The sequence below is a fragment of the Botrytis sinoallii genome (genome assembly GCF_014898435.1).
Source record: "Botrytis sinoallii strain Bc 23 chromosome Unknown BSIN_003, whole genome shotgun sequence".
NCBI lineage: Eukaryota > Fungi > Ascomycota > Leotiomycetes > Helotiales > Sclerotiniaceae > Botrytis > Botrytis sinoallii.
Window position 1 is genome coordinate 2,934,068 of NW_024066030.1, and position 20,091 is coordinate 2,954,158.

General features: G+C 43.3%; 8 protein-coding genes across 8 annotated transcripts; 6 read left to right on the forward strand and 2 right to left on the reverse strand.

Annotated features, from left to right (window-relative positions):
- Window positions 1–5,879: 5,879 nt before the first annotated feature.
- Window positions 5,880–6,857, forward strand: EAF02_002468 (uncharacterized protein; the record flags this gene model as incomplete). Its single annotated transcript, XM_038898516.1, has 3 exons — window positions 5,880–6,003; window positions 6,225–6,425; window positions 6,490–6,857. The coding sequence occupies 3 exons, from the start codon at window positions 5,880–5,882 to the stop codon at window positions 6,855–6,857; spliced, it is 693 nt and encodes a 230-aa protein (XP_038762208.1).
- A 1,024-nt stretch (window positions 6,858–7,881) lies between these two features.
- Window positions 7,882–9,210, reverse strand: EAF02_002469 (uncharacterized protein; the record flags this gene model as incomplete). Its single annotated transcript, XM_038898517.1, has 3 exons — window positions 7,882–8,013; window positions 8,110–8,803; window positions 9,119–9,210. 3 exons carry the CDS (start codon window positions 9,208–9,210, stop codon window positions 7,882–7,884), a joined length of 918 nt encoding a protein of 305 aa, XP_038762209.1.
- Window positions 9,211–10,843: 1,633 nt separating this feature from the next.
- EAF02_002470 (uncharacterized protein) lies at window positions 10,844–12,442 on the forward strand (the record flags this gene model as incomplete). Its single annotated transcript, XM_038898518.1, has 3 exons — window positions 10,844–11,300; window positions 11,350–11,668; window positions 11,722–12,442. The coding sequence occupies 3 exons, from the start codon at window positions 10,844–10,846 to the stop codon at window positions 12,440–12,442; spliced, it is 1,497 nt and encodes a 498-aa protein (XP_038762210.1).
- A 466-nt stretch (window positions 12,443–12,908) lies between these two features.
- Window positions 12,909–14,074, forward strand: EAF02_002471 (uncharacterized protein; the record flags this gene model as incomplete). The annotated part of the gene is made up of 4 exons (XM_038898519.1): window positions 12,909–12,967; window positions 13,032–13,125; window positions 13,182–13,236; window positions 13,284–14,074. The coding sequence occupies 4 exons, from the start codon at window positions 12,909–12,911 to the stop codon at window positions 14,072–14,074; spliced, it is 999 nt and encodes a 332-aa protein (XP_038762211.1).
- A 918-nt stretch (window positions 14,075–14,992) lies between these two features.
- EAF02_002472 (uncharacterized protein) lies at window positions 14,993–16,135 on the forward strand (the record flags this gene model as incomplete). Its single annotated transcript, XM_038898520.1, has 1 exon — window positions 14,993–16,135. One exon carries the CDS (start codon window positions 14,993–14,995, stop codon window positions 16,133–16,135), a length of 1,143 nt encoding a protein of 380 aa, XP_038762212.1.
- Window positions 16,136–16,366: 231 nt separating this feature from the next.
- On the forward strand, window positions 16,367–16,555 carry EAF02_002473 (uncharacterized protein; the record flags this gene model as incomplete). The annotated part of the gene is made up of 1 exon (XM_038898521.1): window positions 16,367–16,555. One exon carries the CDS (start codon window positions 16,367–16,369, stop codon window positions 16,553–16,555), a length of 189 nt encoding a protein of 62 aa, XP_038762213.1.
- A 214-nt stretch (window positions 16,556–16,769) lies between these two features.
- On the forward strand, window positions 16,770–17,048 carry EAF02_002474 (uncharacterized protein; the record flags this gene model as incomplete). The annotated part of the gene is made up of 1 exon (XM_038898522.1): window positions 16,770–17,048. One exon carries the CDS (start codon window positions 16,770–16,772, stop codon window positions 17,046–17,048), a length of 279 nt encoding a protein of 92 aa, XP_038762214.1.
- Window positions 17,049–18,325: 1,277 nt separating this feature from the next.
- EAF02_002475 (uncharacterized protein) lies at window positions 18,326–19,862 on the reverse strand (the record flags this gene model as incomplete). Its single annotated transcript, XM_038898523.1, has 2 exons — window positions 18,326–19,660; window positions 19,713–19,862. The coding sequence occupies 2 exons, from the start codon at window positions 19,860–19,862 to the stop codon at window positions 18,326–18,328; spliced, it is 1,485 nt and encodes a 494-aa protein (XP_038762215.1).
- Window positions 19,863–20,091: the final 229 nt, after the last annotated feature.

The window sequence follows — 20,091 nt, forward strand, 5'->3', positions numbered from 1 at the left end:
ATAATCGATTTCAAAATATAATTATATATATTAGAATTGATTAAGACTCTTGTTTAAATAGTATATTCTGTATTGTATAGTATAATGGTAAAGCTTTTGATTAAAGAATAAATCGAAAATGAAATGAGTGATTTGTGAATAGACTCTCTTTTAGACTTCGGCTAATACCTTCCGTTCACCTCTCTCACCCTTTAGTTTTTACGCTTGCTTCCTTGTTTGTTCCCCTTCTCCTCCTAGTTCCTATTCATCTCTTTGACCTCTTCTTAGCTCCCATGCTCGCTTTCTTTTTGTTTACTTTTCCTAAAAATCATAAAGGTTCTCCAGCTGGAATGCCTTTATTTTCTTTTTTTCTATTATTAAAATGTCAATAATAAATGGTTGTCATTTTGAACTGGAAATATTCGTTGATGATGAAGAATGTATTTCGTTAGGGACGAAAAAAGCTTGAATTCAATAATGTATGTATCAAATATTTATATGGGGATTTATACTGATATTTTATTCGTACATAGGTATTAACTCTGCCACCACAGGGAATTCACCATCGACTCCCTGGTAAAAACCGGTACCACTATCCCAACGATAAATTCTCACAACAAAATTCAATCACAATGACGAGAGCTAGAAGCAATGATCCACTGTGTGGGAGCGTCGGAAGGAGGATCGTAGAGAAAAAAAGAAGGAAACATAAACAAAAACTAGATGGTGAGATCTATAGAAAGACAGAAAATGGAAAGGAAAGATAACTAATTAATTGTCCTATAAGCTAAAAAGGTGCAAGATTTGCAGTCAAAAAAAGAATGAAGATGCAGAAATGCATGATGAAACGGGTGTCATGAGTACTAGCAGGCATCCAGCTGCTGCTTCCATGCCTCCCAAAAAACGTAAATTTTTCTACATAGATTTGCATATTAAGCTAACCACGACCTTATTTAGTACGAAGCGAACCGAAAAGAGTTGATAAGAGGAAGGGGGTTAGGGAACGCATGAAGAGGAGAACAGCAATTTGAAAGATGCAGCGGCGGAAGAAACTACGGCTAGGAAGGCTGTCTGGAAAGATTATGTGAAGAACCAGAAGACAAAAGCCAGGGATAGAAAAGAGAACAGCAATAATGGGGGTGAAGTTGGACAGCAAGGGGGGGGGGGGGGGGGGGGGGGGGGGAACTGGTCCTTAATTTATAGGTGTGATCATGAAGGATGCCAATCAGGCAAGTGGAGAGAATGGGGATAGAATGAATTCGCAGGTGGATTGATGTTTGCTGGACTTGCTTTTCGCCCAAAAGTCTAGATGGATGAACGAATATATAACTTTCCACACGAAACGCAGAGTTCGTGCGATCCCTTAAGCTTCTTACTCATGCTACTAAGTAACACTAGACATCCGTCGTTGCTTTGTTGTTCGTTGAGGATTAGCCTCCCGCCAGAGACACTAGCAACTCCACGAAAAGGCCGTGGGAGGTCGAAGTAGCTAAGGGAGCGCGAGTGCAGTGTATCATTAATGAAGTGACCATCTCAGGTGCTTTGTATACGGCTGACCTCAACTACAATGAAGTAATATCTAGAAGGATTGTTTTGGGGGTGACGATGAGGTGATGTTGCAGCTCGTGTCTAGGGGCCCCCACTTGCTTACATAAGGTTACTCTCCTGGATCATAAAGCTTCTATTAACTACATGTCATTGATCTACCTCGACGTCGACAATAGTGAGCTTCAGATCGATGACCAACTAGATTGGAATCAAGGATAGCCTTTTACTACAAATTCCAGAACATGACATGCGTTTGTTATGTTGCCCCCCATCAAAACCTAACCATAACCAAGAAGTACAATTTCACATTCATATCCTCTATCTTATGACTTTGGAATTGTTGATCAAGATGACGGGACCAGAAGGTAATCTGCGGGTGAATCTTGTGCGGTCGAGTTTTTTTGGAGGGCCGAACACTGAATCTAGGCATGCTCACACGGATAGGTGAACGATGTGCAGAGAACTGATTTGAATAATGAAGATTACTGGTTATATTCCTCAAGAATGAAATAAGCTGAATAAACGGGAATGAATGAGTCCTGTCTTCTGCGTTTTTATCTAATTCTCTAGTATCCTTCGCATTCTCGCAACTTCCGGTATCCCTGTGCCTTGCTTTCCGCATTCTTATATGTCCCAGATGTCTCTTCCTGTCTGCCACCAGTATCATTCCAACTTAGGATCTGCTGCCGTAGTAGTAGAATTGTGGTCGAGTTCTTGTTTGAGGCTAGAGATGGAGGAGAGCTGCGTGATTGCGCTGGGTTTGAATCCAGTCCTATTGAATAACTGACAGGCATAAATCGGAGGCGCCTGATTTTCTGAGAAAATATTTCTATGGATCTGCAGATACATCAATTAGCGTCAGTTCAATTCTTTTGTTTGTATTGATGTGTGAGAACTCATTGAACACTGAGGGAGATGCTGTTTCAAGATCGAGTGTCTTACCCATTTCCAAGCTTGAGACATTTTCCGTTTCTTGCGATTCTCATACCACCTCAACTTCAAGTACCATAAGGCTCAGGCGCTATGATATGCATAGATTTGTAGTTATGACGCTATCAAAATGGATCATAATTTCTAGGGGAGTCAGGAGATAGGGATGCTTGTCAAATAGTCAGGTGGGTGTGGGTATCAACATATTCACTGAACCATGTGAATTGATTCTTTGACCACCTGGGCAGAGATGGAACTGGCCCGAGCAGCACTGAGAAATGGATCTTTGGTTCTTGTACTTTTTCAAAAAGCTTTGGATATCTCTGCAAGCGTGGGACAACAAAAAGACTTCCAGAATTAACAGCTAGTCCATTATTCCCCTTAGTTCATCATTAAAATCATGGCCCCTTACACACATCAGGGAAAGAAGAGAGACAAGATATCGCACCTCAATGCTCCCACCGCTGGAGCACAGCCTTCAGAGAATTGCAAAAAGAGTGGTTTTATCTGATTTTGATACGTTCTTTTTTTCTGTTACCCACAGAGATGGATGGCTAACAAATCATGGTTCCGTAGAGAAGGATAAATCAAAACGTAAGAACTTCTGCATTTCTGGTCGCCACCTTACGCATTTACCAATCTTTTGGAGAGGTCTCTTTCACTACGTCGTAGTTATTTCTACCGCATACCACATTCATCATCGGTCATCTGCTAATAGGATTTCACAAATAGGGAAGATGTCCAAGAATTTTGCGGCTCGATCTGCTATCGCTGCGAAACTGCGTCAGGAACGCCGCAACCAGCGCCGGCTCGCAAAGCGCGCAGCCTTGAGCTCGAAGGATGCGGGAACTGATGTTGACGTTGGTATGAAGGCGGATGAGGAGGGAAAAGATGAAGATCCCAACGACAACGTCGATAAGGCGATGGATATGTTGGAGGATAAGAACAAGGATAAGGGAAGAAACGGGGATAAAGGAGATGGGAGTCGCGGAGCTGGAAGTACCTGGGAAATTCCTATTCGGTAGATCTTTTGTTTTTGTAGATGTCGCGCTTTGCTATCACCGAACTAATTCCCAAGTATTAATCTGTCTATTCTAGAGGTTTGAATTGTACCCTATGATTGGCAGTTTCGAATCTTTAAGCTTACAGATTGAATGCTGTTGACCTTGTCGCCTGTTATATTATAAGTATCCTATATGAATGATTCAAGCAGAGAGACATACATAGACCGACGAATACGCAAAGACACACACTTATTACTATTTAGAATGTCTGTGAGCTCGTGTGAATGGAACCTCACATCGCATTTTCTTCAGTCAATTGAAATCAAATACACTAAATTTAAATTGAACCATCACTAGGTATTGAACTCTTTGCATTTCTGGACAGACATAGTGGTGTAGGTGAGTCTCTGGTGACCCTACGTGGCTGAGTCATACAAACAAGCATAAAAAAAGATCAAAAAGATAAAGATATCGTTACGGCCCACAAAGAAGTATCTCAGGAACACTTGACCAGATTCAAGGTACACAAGTACGGACTTCATTTCGTAGATGTGACATCTGTCAGCGGTCGCCTCGGTAGAATTAAATCCACTACGCGGTAGGCTGACGCCCACCAATCCAAAGATGGCTCCTTCAGAAGACAGGTGTGAGCCTGTTTTCTGTATCCCCCCAGAACAAGTATAATCACGTATGCTACCCACTACACTAGGTCTGCGGCCGCAATTATTTCATTTGTTAACGATTATGTACTGATAGAATATAAGTACTCGAAATTAAGCGAGATTGGGAAACCTTGGTTAGTGGTGAATACCTACCTAGGTATATCTGTAAAACAATCTCAATCATTCCACGCGCTCGAGTGAAGGGATAAACCTCGGAGAATGACAGTGATATTATACTTTCGAACAAATATCTGGTTGGCTCAGAGTAGATACTAAGTGTCAATCGTAGGAGTACAATCAATGTAGATGGAATTTAGAAACATGTGTTCCAATAGCACAAGAATCTATTTGAGGAAATACTGGAATATTACGAGATAGATCATTATTATCTACACGATAAAAATAGCTACACTGCTCCATGCTATCGGTAGCCAGATTGAAGTATCGCTGGAAGTGGTTCTGATCGATTGGCAATGAAGTGACGTTAGGAATTGTACTTTAAATTTAGTCAGAACCCCACCTGCTTACACAGGGCTACCGAAGTCGTGCGTAAAAGTCAAAGAGAATAGAACGTTACCAAAAGGGCTGGGTGACGTGTGTTTCTGTTCAATCAACTTCTGATATTGTGAGACTATAATCGAAAGAGACCAGCCGCCGAACGAAAGATTGGGAATATCAATAGACTCAAACAAAATACCGTCAGGAGACTCCAAAATCGAGTCTCCATCATGCATTAACTTATTACGAACTCCAGCTTGACTACTTGGCGGCGCATGTTTTCCCGAAGAATGTGGACAAAAGAACAAGCTTTTCTGATCCCTACATACAGGCTGCCGGAAACCTCTGTTCTTTTCCGGGATCATCTTGTTGAGGCTTTGTATCTATCTTCCTTTATTATATTCCAGAGACTTCTCAATCGTCTACTTAAGAGATTCCCATACCCAACAGCTGCAAAGGTTGCGCAGTACCTATATCCGCGTTGATAATACATCTTGTTGCAAATGCGCGCGACATCTGCTGCGTGCACTATTCGCCGATTGAGAGCGGCTTAACGGCAGGTAGTCGTGGGTTTTCGAATCCGGAAGATCTATTGGTCCACTGGGGAGCCTAGTGTGCGCCGACAGTTAGCATTGTTTTAGTCATATTCGTTATCGAATTTTGTGAACTTTCGAGGGGGCTTGAGTGGCACTTTGAGCGGAATTGAGGTCCTGCTTTCTATGGCATCATGTTTTCTGTTCAGATGAACCTACAATGACAAGTATCAGACCGGCAGTGTTGATGAAGCTCAGGCGAAAGGTTTTGCAGATGTAGAACTAGAGAACGGCTTTTCTCTACTCCTTTCTCTTGGTCATTGGTGCTTGGTGATTAATTCTATAAGAACCAATGTTAATAGAATGCCGCCATGTAGCTGTTGCACGTCAGTTTTGAAGTATGGCGCAATCGTTATTCAAATAAGTCTGTGAGTATAACAATAAGGGCTGTCAAAACAAGTGAAAGGTGTATCAATTACCCAAAGTACTAGGCCGCGTCTCTTAGGCAACAGAATAGATTGAGCCATGTTGAACTGAAGCTATCGTCTAATGTAGGCGAGCGAAAATGTGAACACCGGATGTAAACAAATCAATAATATCAAATTCACGCGACTTGCAACCGACCACTTCCTCTTCACGCACTCCCATTCTATCGGATTTACAGTGTTAAATCAAACTTCTATATCTGCTCCTATACTCGCTATTCACTAGTAACACATTCAATCATGCCTCCAAAGAAAGAACCAAGATTTAAGCCCAAGGCCAAGAGGGCAAATAATGAATTGAGAGCCGAGAGAGAGAGGTTGGCTGCAATTGCAGCACATGCTGCTGCCGTCCGAGTAGAAAGGGGTAAGCCACTTACCTACGCGTTGCATAACTTCCTTCATAGCACCATGCGCTTTGTTGAAACCATGAGTTGGTGTATCATTTTTCAACGTGAAATGATTGAGATATGTCCATAGCTGGACATTTTTATATCTGTAAATGTCTTAAATTTATCCATGATGATCATGGTGTGCCTGAGAACTTCACCGTTGTACTCTTTATACTGACAAATGCAACTATGACAGAGCAAGAAGAGTCAAGGATAAGAGAGGGAGAAGGAGAAGAAGAGGAAAGACGTGGTGCTTCGGCACATAATCCTTCTGGCACTGGTGGTTTCTGGGTGGGGGGTAATGAGTGTTGGCATGAGGAGGGAGGAGATCTTGCGGGCGTTTCTGCGGGCATTAGCTCCAGCACATTTTCGGGTCTAACATATAGACCAAAGAACGGTAAGAGGAGTTATTTATCCTCCTCGATGAAAAAGAACCAGGCTAATCATGTTGGGGTATGCAGCACCCACGCCTGCGCAAATGGAGGAGCAGCGCCAGAAGCAAAATGAGCGCCGCAAGGCACACAAAAGAAAGGGTCGGCAGCTTAAGCGCGAGGCGGCAAACAAAGCCGATGCCAAGATTGTTAAGGGTATGGCCCGTTTGAGAATCGCGGAGCGGATTGCGGCGGGAGAGGAAGTCGCTTTTGATGAGGACGAGGATGAGGAAGAAGAAGATAGGATCTGGACTACGGTCCTCGGTAACTGGAGTCTACCGGACGATGACGATGACGATGATGTATGTGGGGGAGCTGGTGGGCTCGGTGGTTCATTCGGGGGAGGATCTGGCGCTGGAGGCCAAGGAGTAAACCAACTCCTTCTCTCCGGAAACTAAATTGCGGATTATCTCGTTGCTTTGCGAGCTCTACGGTGGTTAATAGATAGAGTGCCGAGCTCCACATGCCTTTGGATTGTGGGCGGAGTCTTGGGCTCTATCTTGATCTATCGTAGAGCCGCATCGCATTTTATTTTATGAGTTAGAGCTGCTCTGAGAGCTGAATGGGTTGTAGATAATATCGCGATTTTTTTCAATTATGCGAGATCATTTGATGTATACACATTTCTTTACCGTAGCGATGAGAAAACACCACCTCAACATCCCCAACCCTCAAGAATTTCAGTAAACTAACTAACTCTCTTACCCACACATCACATCACATCAAGTAACTCCCCAAAAATACATCGCACATCGCACATCGCATATCGCATATCGTACATCGCACATCTTACACCCCAGCGAGTGATCCCAAGCCATTAAACAATTAAATAATCAAGATATATAGATATACCTACCTACCTACCCACCTAGATAATCCATCCAACCAACCAAACTTTCCCCGCCAGATATCGCCCAGCAAGAATTACTCCCTAGGTACATACTGAAAATATAACTTAGATTGAACTTCTCCCAGAACTTCTCCCAGCACTCTGAGAGATGACAATCCAGATTCCGATAACATATACGATATACCACACTCGGTTGAACATGTGTTAGCACACTATGCCAACCTAGATAATGCTGATCGTCTGTTATTCTATACTTCCTCACTCTGATGAATCCGAGCCACGCTAGTGATATTACCCTCCACCCCCCTCTTCTCCACCACTTGCTCTCCCTCTTCTACCCTGATAAGTTCCAGAACCCACAACCACATTTTATATTCCGAATACTAGCCTCGCATCAACTCACTCACATCACTAATCATACTTTAAATTTCAAAAATCACATGATAGTGAAACTCATCGGTCTTCATTCATTCATTCTAGCGTGATATCTATCTAAAATGATCCAGCCTAATCTACCAAGTGTACGCTAAAATTCAAGCAAAAGAGCTGATGATTCAATCAAAACAAAAGATCTATTGAGGAATGCCGGTACCACGGATAGCATCGACTGGTTCGCTGAGAAGAGCGTTGTTGGATGGAGCAGCGAGAGGTGGTCCTTCGGGGGTGACGTAGGCTTTTGTCATACCGCCGTCGACAACAAAATCCTGTAGTTAATGTTAGATAAGAGGGTTTTGGGGGCTTAGAAAATGGTAGGAGGATAGGGATGGACGGGATCAAATAAAAGGAAACAAAAAACATACCTGTCCGTTGACAAAGCTACTCTCATCACTAGCCAAGAATAAAACCGCTTGAGCTTGCTCAATAGCCTCTCCGAATCTTCCACTTGGGAAGTGGATCTCACGTCTAAGTCTCTTGGGTTGATCATCTCCCAACCAATCTTGAAGAAGAGGAGTGTTCAATGGAGCTGGGCATAGCGCATTGAATCTGAATCCCTCTCTTGCGTGAACAATAGCCAATTCTCTTGTCATGGCCAAAACTGCTCCCTTGGAAGCGGTGTATGCTAATTGAGGAGTAGCAGAACCGACGAGCGCAACAACAGATGCAGTGTTGATGATAGAACCACGGCTCTTCTTGTTCTTACGCATAGAAATGACGGCATGTTTGCAACCAAACCAAACACCCTTAACGTTGATAGCTTGAGTCAAATCCCAAATCTTTTCAGGGGTATCAATAGCATCGGCATCATCAGCATGCATAATTCCAGCATTGTTGAACATGATATCAATACCACCCCAAGATTCGAGATGAGCAACTGCGGCCTCGATGTCAGATTCTTTGGAGACGTCGCATACTTTAACTTCAACTTTGTGGGCGGATGGAACTAGTTGTCTGAGTTTTGCGGCGGCTTTCTCGAGTGCTGGTGCGGAAATATCGGCCATGAGGACATTGGCGCCTTCTTTGACGAAGAGGATACAGGTTTCAAGACCGATTCCTCTGGGAAGGGTGTTAGTATATGCTGATGATTGATTTGATATTTAATATGGATATTTTCGCGATATAGAATTTCCCGTGTAACGCTCTCACGGCCCGCTCATATTATGCCGTCGCTCGACCCTTTACAAAAAGAAGGAAGTCACGTGTGTGGCCATACCAAACACTCTCATTACTCGGAAGGACTTGATAAGGGCATAACTCTGAATAAAGAAGAGAAAGCAGATACGATACTCATCGTCCCGATCTTTCAAATCCCGCAAATCCCGAATCACGCCGAGAATACCATATCAGGAAAAGACTGAAGACATGACTCACCCAGCAGCACCAGTAACGATAGCATTTTTACCATGTAGTCTTCCCATTTGGAAGCTGTTGATGGTAGGAACTTTGTCTCCGCTGCCAGCCATGTTGAATGTATTTTTTATTTAAATACTGTGTTCTATTGAAGATCTTGTCAGCGATTGATGAACTCTCTACCAAGGAAAGGGTTATGGTTATAATGTTCTCGTAACAAACAAACACTACTTGTCTCTGTCTGACAACGAAAAACGAAACTTACTCTTTGTTCCTGATATAGATATGTTTGATGGTGTAGAAAAAGAAATCTCCCGAAGATTTGATAAAGTTGTGGAAAATATTCACCCTTTGTAGAAGTATAGAAGGAACTCGAAATGATCCGAAGAATTGTTATGAAATATTATTTGTGATGATAATTGAATCTAAGAGAGAGAATGTGGATGCTGATGTGTCACTGGTATCAAGTACGGAGCACACACAAGCTCATACACTTGGTCCGTTCTCGGTGGGCGGTGGGCAGTGGGCAGTGGGCAGTGGGCAGTGGCTCGAGAGTGGTAGGTGGTAAGTGGTAACCCTTCGTTATCGTTCCGAAGAATATCCATTCCCGAAACACGATTCAGTCATTCAATGAATGGCAAATGAAACTCACCGCTGCTCTTTGGATAAAGAGAGATGGAACTGATAGGGAATCGAGAATGAATCGTGAATCTGTTATAATGCTCTCCAAACTCCAAGGAAACCCGGGGTTCAATGACTGAATCAGGAAATAGAAAACCTCAGATGATTGTAGATATGGATCATTGACTGTAGTGGAGGGTATGGATGTTGGTATTGGTATTGGGTATTGGTTCAATTGATACAACACAGCTTTTGGGCGATGTTTCATGTCTAATACCTCATCTCTTTGTATATATATACTGGGTGCTTCGAGGTACCCACGTAGGTATTGGTCGCTTTGGTATAACAGCCTCAAGAGCTGAGAGTTTGAGTTTTAGTCTAAGTGTGAAGTCAGCGTTCAGCTGAAGTGCAACCATCCTGTCGCGGGGTACGGTGGAGTGAGACTCTCAATTCCTTGATAGGTGAAGAGACGATAGATGATGGTCAGATGATAATATTTGTCATGGGCAATCTCCTCCAATGGTGGGCGCTATGGATTTCTGAGGAGACAATGAGACAACCAATGCTGTCCTTATTGCTGTCGTTACTGTTGACTAATAAAGTCATAACGATACACCTTTTACACGAATCTTCGTGTAATCACTTTGGAACAGATCAATACATGTAGTTATCTCTTCTCGTTACATATGATGATTTCGTGGAATAATTTGCTGGCATTGACGCACTGCGCAGTTGTTCGGTACATGGCTGCATATCAATTCATTTTCAGTAAGATCTGTTGCCATTTTAACAATTAAGCACCCTCCGAATATTCACCGACATCCTAGACTGCTAGAATCCGCCAAAGTGATGGTCGTGTGAGGGATGATAATATTAAAGCAGCATCCACTACAGCCCCTCGCGTTATCGCAGAATCTCTTATCGCAAATTGTAGGGAAACTTCCTTGCTTTACTCTCACCACTCTTTTCCCCCTCTTAAGGTGTTCAACAATCTAAACCTCCCTCCACATTCGACAAGCCAGATCCTAGATATCCTGTGAACTCAATCTGCCAATCGTTCTCAAAGACACCAAGCTTAACGAGTCCCATTCACTCCTTACGATTCCCTCTCAACTCAACGTCAAGATGCCAGATACTCCAGAATGGATAGCTTCACACAAGCAATGGGATGAAAAGACCGCCGAGAATCTCACCACACTTCTCGAAAATGATACCAAAGTAAAATTGGCTGGGATAGATGTCGATGGTATATTGCGTGGGAAGCTTGTCTCCAAGAAGAAGTTTCTAGGTATCGCCAAAGAAGGGTTTGGATTCTGTTCGGTCATCTTCGGATGGGATATGCATGATCAGACATATTTTAAGGAATTGAAAATCAGTAATGCGGAGAATGGCTATCATGATATTATTGCGATTCCGGATTTGAGTAGTTTCAGAAGGATACCTTGGGAAGATAATGTGCCATTCTTTTTAATCAGCTTTTATGATCCGGACTCCGGAAAGCCGGTTTCTGCATGCCCGAGGGGATTGTTGAAGACTGCAGTGGAAAAGTTACAAGCCAATGGTTTGGGTGCAATGGCTGGAGGTATGAGCATCTGTGGACTGTCATAGGCGTTATAACTAACAAGTTTAAGCTGAATACGAGTTCTTCCAATTCAAAGCGCCGGCGAGCAATCCTCATGCACCAATTTCCGAAAGAAACACTTCTTCAACAGCAACCTTCCTAAGAGAAAACCCCGTCGATTCATTACCTTCGTTGACCGAAGGAATGTTTGGATACAGTTTAACGAGACCAGTTCACAACCAAGATTATTATTATGGGATATATGATGCATGCGAACAATTCAATTGTGGAATAGAAGGATGGCATACAGAGAGTGGACCTGGTGTTTTTGAGGCAGCTTTGGCATTTGGGGAGATTCAACAAATGGCGGACAAAGCAAGCTTGTTCAAGTAAGTTTGGAGATTTCCCTACCATTTTAAGGACGAGAGGCTAACATTGTTAGATATGTGGTCAAATCAGTAGCAACAAAATACGGCATCACCCCATGCTTTATGGCTAAGCCACGTCAAGGGCTTCCCGGAAACAGTGGGCACATGCATGTTTCGATCGTCGACAAGGATGGCAAGAATCTCTTCTTCCGAGAAACTAAAGATACGGAAGCAAAATGGAAGGATATTGAGAATCTTTCGGATATGGGGCGTCATTTCCTCGCTGGAGTATTGGAAGGCCTTCCATATGTCATGCCACTTCTCGCACCAACAGTCAACTCGTACAAACGTCTAGTCGAAAATTTCTGGGCTCCAGTAACAGTATCTTGGGGGCTTGAACATCGTGCAGCGTCTGTCCGTCTGATCGCACCTCCAACTTCCAAACCCGGTGCCACACGTTTTGAAATCAGAGTACCAGGTGCAGATACAAATCCATTCTACGTACTAGCAGCTATCCTATCATTAGGGTGGAGAGGAGTAGAAAAGAAATTAGAAATTCAACAACCACCGTTAGGAAAAGGTCAAGATGTAGGAGGAAAAGCAGATCCAGGGGTTAGATTAGCGAAGAATTTGAAAGAAGCCACGGAGAAGTTCATGGAGAAGGATAGTATAGCGAGAGAAGTGTTCGGAGATGAATTCGTAGATCATTATGGTGGTACCAGGGAACATGAAATTAGACTGTGGGATGAGGCAGTAACGGATTGGGAGGTTAGAAGATATATCGAGAGTGTCTAATTGTTGGATAGATGGGTACTATATTAAGAAATATTAAACCTTTATTTTGAACACCTGGGATTTGCACTGTTCGCTGGTTCTATGGACTCGTGCTCGTGTGGTATATGTATGTTATTAGTCTGTTGGTATGAGCTGATTTAGAATAGCCAGTATCTGCCTGTGACGAAAACTTTAAATTATTCATCTGCTGTCACTTCTCCATTTTGGTGAACAACACCGGTAATTACCACAATCCGATGTACTTTATTCCCTTGATTTCTTTCCTATACCAAATAATACGCATCGAAATAGCAAGCTGAATGAGCACATGCATAATAGCTAAGCCTCGAAGGTGGGATGAATAGGTGTTTGTTGGGTGAAATGTTGCAATGGGGATCTTATGATTACCGACCACACCAATTAATAATTTCCATTCCCAGAGACATCCAAGATACTGTGGATTAGTTCTGAAGTACAGAATATCGAGATGACGTCGAATACATCTGATGGGGAGACTATCAATGTCCTATTCTATGGTCTTGGAGCGTAAGTCACTATCTAATATTATACAAGCATACAAGTTTGAGTCTGAGCTAATGCGGGGTCGCAGGATTGGCTCTGTTTATGCATTCATTCTAAGTCGAGTATCAAACGTACGATTAACTGTCGTTGCAAGGTCAAATTATCAAGCTGTGAAGGAGAATGTGTGTTTAGTTTCATGTCACGAGTGGCTCATCAAGAAAGCTAATATGCTTGATAGGGACTGAAGCTTATCAGTCAGAATCACGGAGAAAATATCTTTTACCCAGCTAACAGTAAGCTCTCGTCCTTCAACCTCATGTTCGTTACTAACATTCTATAGTCATCAAAACACCCGACGAAGCACCGGGTCATTATGATTATATAATTTGCTCTAACAAAGCTATTGGCCAAGAAGTCGTAGCTAAATCTCTTGCACCAGTAGTTTCCGAGTCAACAACTATAGTACTTATCCAAAATGGCGTTGGAAACGAAGACCCATTCCGAGCAATTTATCCTCAAAATACCATCATCTCCTGTGTTGCGTGGACCGGCGCCATTCAAAACACACTCGGCATCGTTCATCATACCAAAAACGAGAATCTGCAACTAGGACTTTTCACAAATTCGAATGTATCAACAGAAATTGAAAACAAACGATTAAAGATCTTTTCGGATCTATTATCCGCCGGAAGAACACCACATGAAGTTTTCTCTCCTTCCAGATTGCAGACCGCTCGTTGGGAAAAAGTCATTTGGAATTGTGCCTGGAATTGTCTAACTACACTTACACGTCTCCATACACACGAGTGGCTCAACTCTTCCCCAGAAGCTATGTACATGACGCGAACGCTCATGGGAGAAGTAGTTGCTGTTGCAAGAAAGATGGAGGTAGATATCAAAGATGATTTGATTGATAGATTGATAGAGAGGATACTAGGGATGCCGAGTATTGGTACGAGTATGTTGACTGATGCGTTGTGTGGGAGACAGTTAGAGTTAGATGTTATACTTGGAGTGCCGGTTAAGAGGGGTAGGGAGTTGGGGGTGGATATGAGGGTTTGTGAGACGGTTTATACGTTGCTTCAGGGAGTGGATTTGGGGTTGAGACAAGGAGGACCGAAGAGTACTTGAGATTGAGGACGCGATGGGATTGGGAAGCGAACGGTTTGTAATCTGCTCTAAAGAATGAGATGGAAGAGTTCAGGTTTTTCATGATTTGTGGTCTAGATCGGTTGTAGAACTCGTGCATTTGTCATCCAAAATGCTGACAATTTTATTCGACATTAACTTCGTACAACAACTCTGAAAGATATGCCTCGGTATCGGCGGAACTAACAACAATACGACGGATTCCTTCACAAATGTGCCTTTAGAGTAATACAATCCAATATGTAATATACACAACATCTTATCAAACAGATCGACGTTTCAACCTGCCTATTCCGGATGAGTAGATGTAAGATGCATCGGATCTGCATATCCAGGGATCACCGGAAGTAGGGGTATAACCGGCTAAGCCACTCTTTTTCAACATCACAGCAACATGACATCTCGAATGCAGCTGATTCATGTACCTAATAGGCATCAATATTATATACTTTCTGAATAATCATAGTACACCATTTAATTGTGTTGATGAATTATTGGATACTTAGATTGAATAATCTAGGCAGAAACTTCTACTCCTTTCCTCAAATATCCTTGACTTTTCGCCGCCCTCGATATCTCACTCGCCTTTCTCCAAACATTTATCCCTTGAACATTCTTCCAATTCTTTCCCCTTCACCATAACCGACGCAGTCTCTGTACCTACTCTCAAACGTGCTCCGTCCAAGATAAAATACAAAAATGTCCCTCCAATCCTTCCACCTCTTTTCCGCCCTCCCAAAAGAACTTCGTGATCTAATCTGGTTTCATGCACTTCCTCCCCCGCGTATAATAGGGGTTGAGGAGAATTTTTGAAACACTTTCTCATTTGAAAGAGGACTCTTTGGAAAAGAAATTGATGATAGGGATGTTCATCCCGATTTGGAATATTTTGGAATCGATATGATGGCGCCGATGATACAGGAATTCGTGTTGGATAATGGGTTGGATGTTGAGATTGGGGATTCGGAATCTGAAGGAGACGCAACGAGGCAGAGGCAGAAGGGCAAGGGGAAAGAGAAAGAAGAAAGAGAGTTTGTACCTCTGTATTTGAAATCAATGGACCCTCATTACCGACAAGGAATCACTCCCTCCCGACTTTTTGATCCCCTCCTCTCCTCCTACTACCAAGCGACCCGCCACGGATCCCTGTATTCCCATTCTCCCATCCCCTCTCTCCTCAAAACCTGTCGCGACTCTCGCTCCTGCATGCAACGCCTCGGCTACACCCTCACATTCTCCACTCGCACCTCCCCTCCCCGCATCTGGTTCAACTATACTCGAGACATCCTCTTCCTGCGCGCCCTTGATTCCGATATCAACGAAGGAATCATGTCTGAGCTCGTCGACGGCACCGGAACAAACATCGGACAATTTCGTCCTGCGGAATTCACACGGGTGCGACGCCTCGCGCTCGATTTCTCCAAATGGATCGGTCGGGACGAACACTGGCAGTATGAAATTGTGCGAGTGGTGAAACTCTTTCAAAATTTGCAGGAGCTATTCTTGGTCTTGAATTGCGATTGGTGGTTCCAGGATGTTCGCGGGGGCTTCATCACGGGACTTCCGAAACATCCTACTTTTGCATCCGCTTCTTCGTCGCCTACGAATCCATATTTCTCCCCGGATTCCGCATCCTCGCGTCCCTTTCCGATTCCCGCGCATTGGAAATCAGGAGGCGGGATAGATTGGAGTCATGGTGGAGGAACCACGTTGAAAAGTCCTGCGAATTCGTCGTTTCCGTGGGGATTTCGAAAAGTGGAAAATGAAGGGGATTTTTGGAGAGACTACGTGACCCCTACGCCTGGGACGTTTGCGCTGACGAATGATGGGAATTATCGGTTTAAGATTAGGGAGTTTGAGAGGAGGGGGGAGGGGAACGGGAGGGGAGAGAGGAAAGATTTTTTCGAGGAGTGGAAGAGAGAGGTGGAGGGGAGTTTGAGGGAGAAGTGGGAGGAGGATGGAGAGAGAGGTGGTGCGGAGTGGAGAGTACCGAAGATACAGTTGGTTTTCTTGAGACAGGAGGATGGTTTGGATAATATTTAATCGGAAGGTTTCCACTGTTTAAACAGTAGACGAGATATCTCCCAGCTTTTCGTCGGATAATGGAATGCACTCTGATTAAAATTGTACACAAAAGAAATTCCAGACCTGACTTTTTGCCCTCTACATTCCATGTTTTCATTCATCCACCACCACGATATCACCACGTTTATAAACAATTGTTTAGATGAATACGTACTTTCTATTCACCATCACTCATCCATAATAGCAAAGATGGCACGCGAAAATCAAAAGTCGGGGAGGAAGTTTAAGCCCAAGCCACGAAGGGCAACACCAGCCGAGAGGAGAGCGAGGAAAGAAGCAGAGAAGGCGAGACTGCAGTCTGAGGCTAACCTTACGCTGCAGCTACAGCTACAGCTCAGACAGCTGGTTAGACTTGGTAAGTTTGAGGATTTCGTGTAGAGAGACTCGATATTTGACGTGGGGAAAATGTTTTGGGATCCTTTCGTGAGGGTTTTGGATGGATGGATTGAATGAGGTGTTGGTTGTGTGAAGATCTGTGATTGGGATAGAATGTTGTTATTATGTTTTGCTATATTATGGTTGGATTAATGGGTGTCTACTGAGTGATGTGAACATTAGCTTTGCTGAAACTCGCACATTTGATGTATTGAGGATGAATTGGAATGTCTATTCTTGCAAATCCGGTGGTAATATTCCTTTTTTGATAGAGGAGCAAAGAATCGAGAGAGAGGCGGAGGAGATGAAAGAGAATGAGAATGCTATGACTGCGGCTGCAGAAACTACTGCTATTCGTCCAGGCTCTGTTCTTTCTCCCGGAGAGGGAGGTGTTTGTGGAGAGGATGATGAGGGTATGGGAGGAAGAAGTGGTGTTATTCTGGAGGTGGTGGTGGAGATGGTGGACTTGGTGGAATGTTTGGTGCCCAAGCCATGATGGTCTAGATATTTAACTTTTCTGTAGGAATAAAATGTAGAGATCATTTGATGATCATTTGATGATCATTTCATACATCCATGCCCGTACTTTTTGGTACATTCGCTTCCTTCCCTTTCTTGATATTCTCAGCTCCGTCATCGTCGCCTACTTCATAACCTTTTTCCATCGACTCCCTTGCGCACAAATAACTTAAGTCTTGATCGCTTCCAATCCCTTCATGTAGCCATATTCGTTCTGTAAGAAGTTGGAATCCAGATTAACCATACTTGATACACACAAGACAATACTGCAAGTCCATTTAGACACAAAACCATGGCCAGCAACATCACAATGACAAATTGCTCGCTAGATATTCACCCATTGTTATACCCTCACCTTCCCGATACCCCAAAAAACTAAAGCGCATAATACAGGCCTGGTGCAATGGTAGTATATCGCGTTGTGGGCGACGGCTAAAAGTGGGTCTATACGGACTCCCAACAATCCATAGGTTTGATTGCTAACAAGTGCAATCCCGAGGAGGTTCAAGTCCTTCCACGTGGATCTCTTTGGATCTATAGGATTAATCTGGCTGATTGGCGAATATGTGACTTAACCGTCATAACCGCATGTTGAGGCTGTGATTGGTTCACTCATATAGTGATATTGACGAAACTGCAAGTTACGCGGGATTGCACTTGCAATTGTTTTTATGGTCTTCCATTCTCTCTTTTCATTTTTGGCTCACATATGTAAAATCTTCTTACCTTTTTGCCAGCTTGAAATCTGCAGTCCAGACAAACAAATAAAAAGACTTATTGTTCTACGCTTAGGTTCCGCATCACGATGGTCGTCATGAGTCTGACCCATATACACTCTCACCCAATTCTTGCAATTTCCGTTCCAGTTTCTGGGATCGCTGTGGTTCGTGAAGTGGTATGCCAATTCCTATCTTCACCCGATCTTTGGGATTCCTTTTTTGTTAGATACATATCAGATGTTATGGATGTCTACCTGACGCTTTGATAGAGGACGGCAACCTGATGGATTGAGGGAGGAACGCAGATCTTAGGAGGTTGCGATTGCACGGCTCGTAGAGATTCAGGAGAGTTTGGCGGAAGACAGATTGAAAGTTTGAGGATGCTTAGTACTGACACCGCTGAGTGCATATTAGGAGAAAGGAGGAAAGTTGTTTGGAAAGCGGCACTGCAAAGGGAGTTAAAAACGGGCAGTTGGAATTTAAATTCAATCGATTAATATTAACATACTCCTCAAACTATATCTGACCTCCTCAACTATTCCATTTCGTAATCTTCCTCAAAATCAGCTTCATCTTCGAGAACCATTTCCCCGTCTTCTCCTTGTTCATATTCTTCTCCATACTCTATCTCTCCATCATCCTCTGCTTCCAAATTTTCATCTTCTGCATTGGCATATGACCGTGTATTCCTAGTCTTGGGAGGGGGCCTGTCAAGACCCATATCCACTTCTTCATCATCGTCATCCTCTGCAGCAGCGTTATTCATCAGGTAATTCGTGAGTCCGCCAGGAGGTCTTCGAAGAATCGGTTGATTTTCCGCATTTACAGTTTTCTTCCTACCACCATGTCTTATCTTCCTCCCATCAGGCCCAATACCTCTCAACTTATCTTCCGCGGCCAAAATCTCAGCATCCTTAGCCATCTGATCTAATCTTTGCTGTCCATCCGCTTTCCTCATTTTTCCTGTCACCATAGCTTTTCGAATTCGTGCTACTTCGGCTGCTTGTTTTTGTTTCATGACTGCTCTCCATTGCCGATTGGTATTTCTTCTTTGAGCCATTACTGTAACATGATCCCTTTCGCGCCTCGATTCTTTAATTTGAATCAAGGATTGCAAAAAGAATGCTTGATTTTTCCGTTGCTCAGAAGCTGCTACACCAACCGGTATCTTGAGCTCACGAATGTTACCCGATCTCCAAAAGTAACTGCGACCCTTCCCGCCAGAATCCGGATCTTTGTCTTCGACTTTGGTGTTGACGGAAGTTATGCGCGCTGTACTCGCAGCTAGTAAATCGACATCGTTTGACACGGACTGTAAAATAGGTAATTTACTCGAGGGATCGTGTGCTGTGAAAAGTAACTCTGTGCCCATATTTTCTTCCCATCGACAGTGATATATATTTCCCTCATAAGATACAACTGGGTGATCTTCATGCAACCCTAATATCTGCACTTCTGGTTTTGGCACCGCTGGAGCTTCTCCTCCACGTTGGGTATCTGCGATGAAAGTCGAGTATTGTTCTCCAGTGGATTTCTTGGGAGCTTCGACGGGTTTCTGTTCTGTCGGCACTTGCTCAGGTGGTGCAGCTTCATCGTCTGAAAATTCTTCTTCTTCACGTTCTGCCATTTCATCATCATCTTCATCGTGCTCGCCATTGAATGATTTCTTCCCTCTTCCTTTCCCCTTGCCTTTAGCTTTCACAGATTTGTCCTTATCAGTTACGATGGTAGTCGAGTCTCCGAGATGTCTTCGATGTTTTCCAAGACCAGGATTTAACCATTTCTTAGCATTGCGACGAGGATGCGTTTTCACCAACTTTCTTTTGATAGGAACATTTGGATTTGTTAAATCGAGAGTTACATAGAATATCTATTGCACACATTAGAATTGTTAACAAATAAGAGCTTTTGAGAATAATTGCCTCTTTTTCTGTAGTAGAATATTCGTATTCGTACTCATCCTCATCTTCTTCCTCCTCTACAATGTCTGCGACATTAATGCTCATAGGCATCGAATATGGATTTTGAGGTGGGGCGTCTGCTGTAGAAGCAGAGCCATGTTGATCAGCCATCAGGGTCTATGGTATGGGTGTAATGTTCGATAGATGATTAGAAGCAGAGGCATCTGGTAAGGCGCTCGTAGATTTGCGAGGAAATATAGATTAATTTTGCCAAAGAATTATAAATGATTAATGAAGAAGTTTTGTGATGAGAGCTTGAAGTTCGCGGAAATTTGTGAATGCCTCAGGCCTGACATATTTTTAACCTCGACACAAGAATCTCAACAAGGTGTCAGTTCAA